Here is an 8849-nt window from a genome sequence, read left to right as displayed (position 1 = left end):
GGAGGAGGAGGAGGAAGAGGAGGAGTGGGGAGAGGAGGTTCAGAACGAGATGAAAAGAGTTTTAGGAACAGGAAGAGAGAATTATAATGCCATTGTTCTGCCTTTGCTCCCCTTTCGTTTCATTTGATTGGCAAACAGCGGCAGATGGAAACACTCGCTTATACTTTGCCTCAATTTGCAGCCGGTGATTCAGATGAGTGGCTCTGGGGCTAAAGATGAATAGTAATCTGGCCCATCTCGGGAGGTAACGATGAATCGTAATCGCTCACATCACATCGCGCTCTGAATGGGACCGCGCCAGCACTCCTTTTGGAGTAAAGAACCAAATCTCCGCGCGCGTGTGTGTGTGTGTGTGTGTGTGTGTGTAAAAGAGTATTCTCTTTTTAAAAGTCTAATAGGAGGAGGGGAAAAGCCTCGCCCAGCTGAGAGCATTCTAGGAGAGGGAACACTGTCGGGATATTAAATCTCTGCGCACACAGTCGTAGAGGGTCTATGCTTTTCCAAAGGGGCCTGTGGGAGAGAGAACACTGTTGGGATATTAAATGTATGTGTACACCAGTAGAGTGTCTGTGGTTCTCCAAAGGAGCCTATGGAAGAGAGAACACTGTCTGGATATGAAATCTATGTGGACACTAGTAGTGTCTGTAGTTCTCCAAAGGAGCCTATGAGAAAGGGAACACTGGATATGAAATCTATTTGTACACCAGTAGAGTGTCTGTGGTTATCCAAAGGAGCCTATGGCCTATGGAAGAGAGATGTCTGTGGTTCTCCAAAGGAGCCTATGAGAAAGGGAACACTGGATATGAAATCTATTTGTACATTAGTACAGTAGAGTGTCTGTGGTTATCTAAAGGAGCCTACGGCCTATGGTAGAGAGAGCTGTTTGGATATTACATACACTAGTAGTGTCTGTGGTTCTCCAAAGGAGCCTATGGGAGAGAGAGCACTGTCTGGATATTACATACACTAGTAGTGTCTGTGGTTATGCAAAGGAGCCTATATGGGAGAGAGAGCACTGTCTGGATATTACATACACTAGTAGTGTCTGTGGTTATGCAAAGGAGCCTATATGGGAGAGAGAGCACTGTCGGGATATTAAATCTATGAGTACACTAGAGTGTCTGTAGTCATTTAAAGGGGCCTAGAGGAATACTTACCATGAAATATGTGTACACTAGTAGAGTGTCTGTGGTTCTCCAAAGGAGCCTATAGGAGAGGGAACACTGTCTGGATATTATACAGTATTTGTACATCCTGACTCAGAGGGCTACAGTACAACAATAGACTGTCTGTGGTCACCCAAACCTCTTGTTATTCATGCACATTTTACATTTTAGAGGGCACTCTGTGTCAAAGTGCAACCATGATAGTGGAGCAAGAGGATTCGGTTTGAGGAGGCCATTCGATTTGAGGTTAGTTCTGCAGTCATATCACGTATTAACGACCTTTGACCTTTTTTGTTTTAGGAGACCGATGCAATCTTTCTGGGTTTCTCTTCCGCACACAATTCCCTCGACCTTGATCGGTCACAAACGATCCACGGCCCCACAGCTGAGGTAGAGGAGCCCAGTGTAACAGTGGACACCTCTAGAAACACAGCTTGATGAAACACCTGCCCACTACTACAGAGAGTTGTGCTGAGGCAGCGCTGCTCTCCTGACCTCCTCCTGGCTGTGTCACCTGTGGGGAGACGAGTCGACTATACTGAATTGCATTAGAGATCCACAGGAAATGCTCTCCACATCGCAAGGGCATCGGCTAGGGAATCCCTGCCGGTGGCTTGGTCAGCGGGGAGGTCAAGCTCTTAATCTGGCCCGTTTACCTCTCTCCTGGTCCTGTCACCCTGTCCAGTCCCAACGGCACGGACACCCAGAGCCAGCTATTATACTCTGGAATATTAATCACACTAATTTAAAAAAGTAATCACTCTGTGAAAGAATTCCCCTGTGCTTGAAGAATTCATCTTTTTTCCTCTGCTCCTCTCCCCTCGCCTCCCCTCCACCTCTCTCCTCTCCACTCCTCTCCTCTCCTCTCCTCTCCTCTCCTCTCCTGGCTCCTGTGGGCGTGTGTGTGCACACCAGACGCATGTGAGACGTCATGTTTCAGGACGAGATGTGGTGACACATGAGCTTGTGTGTGTGTGTGTGTGTGTGTGAGTGTGTGTGTGTGTGTGTGTGTGTGTTGCAGGCACATACTGTAGCAGACTCACAGCACACACGACTGACGGAGCCCTGTCACTCCACCCGTCAGCACGAGGTGTGTGATGGGTGTGTGTGTGTGTGTGTGTGTGTGTGTGTGTGTGTGTGTGTGTGTGTGTATGTGTGTGCGTGTCTGTGTCCAAATGGAGTCGTTTTCAGACTTAAACATAAAAGGACGATGCGAGTAGTTTTGGCCAGCAGGTGGATTGATGATCACTGACACAAGGCAGACCAGTCGGTGGACGGCCTACTGTAGGCCCCTCACCGCCGCTTAACCTCGCAAGCGGCTTGTTGACGAGTCAACGACTCTAAATTATTCAAACCCTCCAGAGAGACCAGGTCAGTGAATCCTGTTGACATCGCCACTCTGTCCACATTTATAAGCCTTAGAAAATCAAGCAGCCTCACTTCTACTTTATATACAAACTGTAAATCACATCCTCTCACCTACAAATCAGCCGCTGCTCTTGTTCTGGGGGTCGAGGTGATGAATTACTTCCTAGTAAAGTTGATGGTTCTGACCCGATAAAAACAGACCTCAGTAGATCTAATTCATGGTGGCATCCCTTGCAGAGCAGCAGTAGACCTACAGACTAATTCCCCTGACACCTCTTCAGTCACATGTTATCATCCATGCACCAGTGGGGTCTTGTAGGCCTACGCTGCAAACACACCAAGAGGAACAATTAATATGGCGTTAATAATACGTTTTAATTGAAAACCAATGGACAGTACTGGTGTGTGTGTGTGTGTGTGTGTGTGTGTGTGTGTGTGTGTGTGTCTACTCATATCTAAAATATATTTATATTTTTAGATCAGTGCCAAATGTTCTGATTGGTGTTGTTTCTTCACTGATGCTGAGGCTGATGGCTGTGTGAATAATGGGTTGTGACTGCCACCTGCTGGTGCAAAAGGGTTTCCAGAATCCAGAATGCTCAAGGCTGAATCATGAATAGCCTACTGAGGGAATTAATAAGTGATAAACTGAACATTCCTGATCCAAATCAATCCTTTATAATAGAATGTATGTAAATCGAATGCAGAAGACATAGCCTAGAAGATGTCAGACTCCAGCACATTATCAGTTTTTGTTACAGCCTAGAACTCTAACCACTAGATACATTTTACTCCAGCGCATGTTTTGTTTTTACTGTAGCCTAGCCTACTAGAACTCCAAAACCACTCTTGGCTAGAGAACATTTCACTATCAAGTCCTAAACATTGACCAAAACTGTAGGCTACTATCCACTCTACTCAATGATAAAAAAGTCCAGGCCTACTTTAAAAATCAACGAACAACAACAACAACAAAAACGTTTTAACAAAAAGTAAAAGGTGGTAATTAGAGGTGTTATTGACAAGTCCATCTGCGTTTCAAACACTATTTTCCTCAATAGCTTCGTTAAAACAAAAACAAAAAATGGTAAAAATAAATCTCATCTTTCACTGTCACATGTGCGTCTTAAACAGCATTTGCTTAGCCTACACTATGCAAAATGTGTACATGATTTTTACTAAAGCATGAAAGATAGATCCACAGATGTCTGACCTATGCCTTTGTTTTGAAATTATGACAAATCTCATTGCGACTTTTATTTTGAAATATCTTAACACGGAAGACTAACGAAACATTTCCTGTGTTCCCTGACTTGCCAGGAATGAAACTGGAATGAATCACAATACATTGCACACAGAGAAATAACTTTTCCGTTATCCTGTAGTCCATTCGGACTATACCTCGTCGAGATTTTTGTATTTGTGTAGGATAAATCACGGGCTCCTTTTAAACCAGCACTAGCTGGTTGACACGCTTTATAGCTATGCGGATAAATGAAAACACTTTGCTGGAGGGAAAGAACATTGTTCTGGTACCTTACAACTCAGACCACGTACCTAGGTAAGTTATCATTAGTAGGCTGCTGTATATGGGGGTTCCGGGTGGTCCAGACCGCTCGTTTGTGTGTGTTGAGTGGCTATGTTTGTGTTTGTGTATGTGTCCGGTCAGGTACCACGAATGGATGAGCTCGGAGGAGCTGCAGAAGTTGACCGCGTCTGAGCCGCTGTCGCTGGAACAGGAGTTTGAGATGCAGTGCAGCTGGAGGGAGGACGATGACAGTAAGTCACCGTCATCCTCCTTCCTCGACCTCATCTCGCACCTTCTGATGATGGATATTTTGTGACACCAAGTTTCAAGCGACTGAATAGGCTGGCTTCCTGATTAGGCCAGGTTATGTGTCATTTGTTGACATAATCACAGGGAAACATTTAGAAAATCCATCATAACATCTCGCATGTCCCATACTGAACCAATCAACACAGCTTAGTGTGAACGAGGTATTTTTACCATAGTTTTTTACATTGTACCTTTTCACTTTAATCTGAGTGATAACCAACCATTAAATTGCTCCTGACACTGGCATAAAACTACACAAGTTTCAATTTAAGGTATTAGGAATGATTAAGGGTTTGGGTTGAAGTGGTACATATACTACCTTAATCTTACCATAGACTGGCGTACCTTAGATTCAATGGCCTGGTCTTCTCTCTGATTGGTCATACACTCCTCTCTCTGGTTCCCAGAATGCACCTTCATCATACTGGATAAGCAGAAGTGGGCGGAGCCCTCCGTCCCAGAGGAGCAGTGCATGGTGGGAGACGTCAACATCTTCCTGACGGACCCCGATGACCACTCTCTGGCAGAGGTGGAGGTCATGATTGCAGGTGATTAACACACACACACACACACACACACACACACACACCCACACCTGGACCAAACCAACTGTGCATTTTCTACACACACACTCACACACACACCTGGACCAAACCAACTGTGCTTTTTCCACACACACACACACACACACACACACACACACACACACACACACACACACACACCTGACCTGGACCAAACCAACTGTGCTTTTTCTAATGTCGCAAATCCTCTTTCACCCCCTCCCTGTCTCTCTGCCTAGAGCCTGGCTACAGAGGAAGAGGTCTTGGGAAGGAGGTGACGCAGATGATGTTGTGCTACGGTAAGTGTTCTAACTAAACTCACATGCATTAGACCCAGCTCTTCAGAGAGCATCTCCTCTCATAGCACTACTTACAACTAGTCTTGCTGATCCTTGACTTACCACCTGACTATAACTGTTTAAAAACAGCCCTCATTGATGCAGTTATTACAGTGCATGAAAATGCACTGTACTGTTCTTCCAAAACTTCTTCTTCTTATTATTATTATTCCGCTGATCAAATTCATTTTTTCTATTCAGCTTGAACCGTTTAACTTAGAAACTTCATTCAAACGTCGCAACGTAGGTCTTAAATAGGGGAATGCTGCTAAGTATTTTTCAACTTTGCAACTTTTATACTTTTTAAACTATAAATTAAAAACTATTACAAATTTCCCCATAGACTTAACATTGGCCTCTATGACATCACAATCGGATCATTAAGCAATTAGAATCTTATGCCAGGTGGCCAGCCCCACCTGCAGCAGCCCTCTCTCTCTCAGGCTTTAAGCATACAATCTCTCTGTGAAGACTACATATCCTGTTAACTGTTTCCTCTTTCCACAACTGTTTCAAAATAAAAGTCCTCACTGCAATAATACACTATTAAATCATTTAACCATTGAAACTACTCAACTATTTAACTGTTCAACCATTCCAACTGTCAGTTATCATCAACTATGCCTCCAGTCAACTACATGAGACCTCCATGCACCTAGCAACCAACATAGCAACCATCAAAATTAAGCGTTTATGACCGTTTCCATAGCAACCAACCTGATTTTACTACAGTAACTTCTTTATTCCTGATAGTGGCAGCCATGGATACCCCATCAACAAATGTTTCAAAATAAAAGTCCTCAGTACCAAGTTAGCTAGTTAGCATGGTTAGCATAGTTAACATTATTAGCATAGTTAGCATTTTTAGCATAACTGCTAAAAATGATTAGCTAAGTTAGCTAATCAACCTGGTTAGCATTGTTAGCATAGTTAACATTATTAGCATTGTTAGCATTTTTAGCATAACTGCTAAAAATGATTAGCTAAGTTAGCTAATCAACGTGGTTAGCATTGTTAGCATAGTTAGCATTGTTAGCATAGTTAGCATTTTTAGCATTACTGCTAGAAATCATTAGCCAAGTAAACCAATCAACCTGGTTATCATTGTTAGCATAGTTAACATTTTAGAATACCTGTTAGAAATCATTAGTTAAGTTAGAACAGGAATGTTTAAGCTTTAAAATGTCTACCTAAACACTATCAACTCTGTTTAAACTATGCAACCACCATGTTTACCCTAGCTACACCTTAGTAGCCATATCTACATTATCTATCTATAATTTTTTTTGCATTTTCATGCACTGGTAATTCCTTGGAATTGCATTTCTAGTTCTTACTGCACTCTTCCTTTTTTAATTTTCTTAGAATGACCCTGAGAATTGCTTTTAAAAGCTTAAACTGTTTATCATGTTGTAAGTCGCTTTGGCTAAAAAGCATCAGTCAAATCATGTAATGTAATGTAATTAGCTGCTTTATGTACTGTATGAGCTACCTGTGCCGGCCCTTCACTGGCCTCACTGTCAACATAGAATCTTTCGCTCTCTGCAGCGGTCAACAGACTGGGCGTCAGGAAGTTTGAGGCCAAAATTGCCTTAAAAAACAAAGTGAGCATCGCCTTGTTCAAAAAGCTGGGCTTTGGAGAGGTAAGTCCGACACGGGTCCTGCTTTAAGTTTTCTGGTTAGTTTGAGTGACACTTCTTAACAAACCAGCCTATTTGTTTTTTTTTTACATTGTTGAAGTGGTAGAGAAAAACCCAAGTAACCACAGATCATTCATTAACTGTATTGCACAACCATGAGGAAGGACTTGGTTGTACTAGATATAATATAAGCTTATCATCATTAATGACACTGATGCTTTGGAAAAGTTGTGTTTAAGTGCATGGTTGTCCTAGATCTCTGAAGAGTTTGGTGTTCAACTGTGTGTGTGTGTTTGTCCCAGCTCTCAGTCAGTGAAGTGTTCGGTGAGATAACCCTGGGCATGAATGTTGATGAGGCAGCACACTCACTGTTGCTATGCAACTCGGACTTCATGCAGGAGCATGACTACATGAAGGCTCGGGAGAGCCGGCACTGAGCCACGCCCCTAGCCAGGACTCACATGATCAGGGATTGACCAATCATCATCTTCATAGGGGTCACATGATCTGGTGTGACCAATCATCTCTCCAGGGGGCTTGTTCAATTATCCTTGATTTGGAGCATCCTGTGCAAAGCCATCTGGTGCTCACACATGGCACACAACAGGCCATCGGATTGATGGACAGGATCGGTGTCCTTTACTGACCAGGAAGGAATCTGAACTGAAGCAAAGGGTGCGTTCGTCTTAAGGTAACCGCTTACAGCTCTGGCTTAAAAGCAATGCATGCTGGACTTCATACAGTATATTAAGACGAACGCACCCAGTGACAGCCAATGGCTGAGATTGCTATATGGATCCCCCATCAAATTATGTCTGTGGCATTTCATAAACTGTTGCTGTGTGTTATTAATTCTGGGGTCAGTGATGTTCGTATCTGTTCTGTAAGCCACAGAATCCATTTGGAATACAAATGTAACAAATATTACATTGAGTTTAAAATGTACTTTTATGGCACCTTCAATAAAAAGGGTTCCCACACCTTTAAACATTCAAAGACTTGTACATGCACTCTCCAGGCCCAATACCCTTTAATTCAAGGATACACAGTTGTTTGAGATAAATAATGAATTGTTGTTAACTTTCAAGATTTACAGAAGTCCTGACTACAAATAGACAGAAGTCCTGACTACAAATAAAGACAGAAGTTAAACTAAAGAAGCTAAAAACAAAGAGGTGCTTGAGTGTATGAACACTTTTCAGTTGTGCTGATTGGCATATAGTGATGGTACACCATGTGGCCTTTTGCAACACAAAATACTGTATATAAACTCAAGCATTTCCAATAATCCATGCTTATTTATGTCTATGTTCAGAACCTTGTTCCTCACTAAGTTGCAAAGATTCTGAGAGGACCCATGGAAACCCTGGCTAGCGCCACCATTCATATAAACTGCTCACAAAAAGTAAGGAAACTTGACTTTGGCCCATTATATCTCCCTTTTAGTAATACCAACCAGTAAAGTGTTTCATATCATTTTTATCGTTGATTTGTCACCTTTACAATGAGGTATAGCTTGTAAGCATAGGGCAATCATGGAATGAGCAACACAAGCAAACGTGTAAGTAGTGCCAACGAAAAATGTGCCAAAATGGCCTGTTATGCTGTTGGAATTCACCTTTGTTACTTCAAGCATTGACGATTGCACTCTCCCACAGAAATGAGGAAGACAAAACATGTTAGGCATACATTTGTTCATTTTATACTCAGTGTCAGGGTCCTCAGTAGCGTGTAGAGGATCCATATGCAGCCACAACAGCTTGGCACCTTCTTCTCGCATGCAGGTCACCAACCTGGCTACATTCTGCTGTGGGATGGCATTCCATTCCTCGATCAGGATCTGTTGTAAGTCAGCCAACCTGGTTTTGTTGGTGACTCTGGCACGTACAGCATGCCCAAGCTGATCCCACAAGTGTTCACGGCAGGCCATTAGATCC

General features: G+C 42.9%; 1 protein-coding gene across 1 annotated transcript; it reads left to right on the top strand.

Moving 5' to 3' along the window:
• Positions 1–3829: 3829 nt before the first annotated feature.
• nat9 (N-acetyltransferase 9 (GCN5-related, putative)) lies at positions 3830–7925 on the top strand. Its single transcript, XM_062532287.1, has 6 exons — positions 3830–4095; positions 4204–4313; positions 4779–4919; positions 5174–5233; positions 6821–6915; positions 7215–7925. The coding sequence occupies exons 1-6, from the start codon at positions 4019–4021 to the stop codon at positions 7347–7349; spliced, it is 618 nt and encodes a 205-aa protein (XP_062388271.1). The 5' UTR covers positions 3830–4018; the 3' UTR covers positions 7350–7925.
• The last annotated feature ends 924 nt before the right edge of the window (positions 7926–8849 follow it).

This window comes from Sardina pilchardus, chromosome 3, assembly GCF_963854185.1.
Source record: "Sardina pilchardus chromosome 3, fSarPil1.1, whole genome shotgun sequence".
NCBI lineage: Eukaryota > Metazoa > Chordata > Actinopteri > Clupeiformes > Clupeidae > Sardina > Sardina pilchardus.
The sequence above is the reverse complement of the archived record's forward strand: the minus strand, read 5'-3'. Positions and strand labels throughout refer to the sequence as shown.

Bases quoted from the DNA above. Each gene is read 5' to 3' on its own strand.
- nat9 (XM_062532287.1), top strand. From the start codon at position 4,019: ATGCGGATAAATGAAAACACTTTGCTGGAGGGAAAGAACATTGTTCTG. The intron at 4,314-4,778 runs GTAAGTCACCGT...TCTGGTTCCCAG, and splicing joins CTGGAGGGAGGACGATGACA to AATGCACCTTCATCATACTG. The intron at 5,234-6,820 runs GTAAGTGTTCTA...CGCTCTCTGCAG, and splicing joins GCAGATGATGTTGTGCTACG to CGGTCAACAGACTGGGCGTC.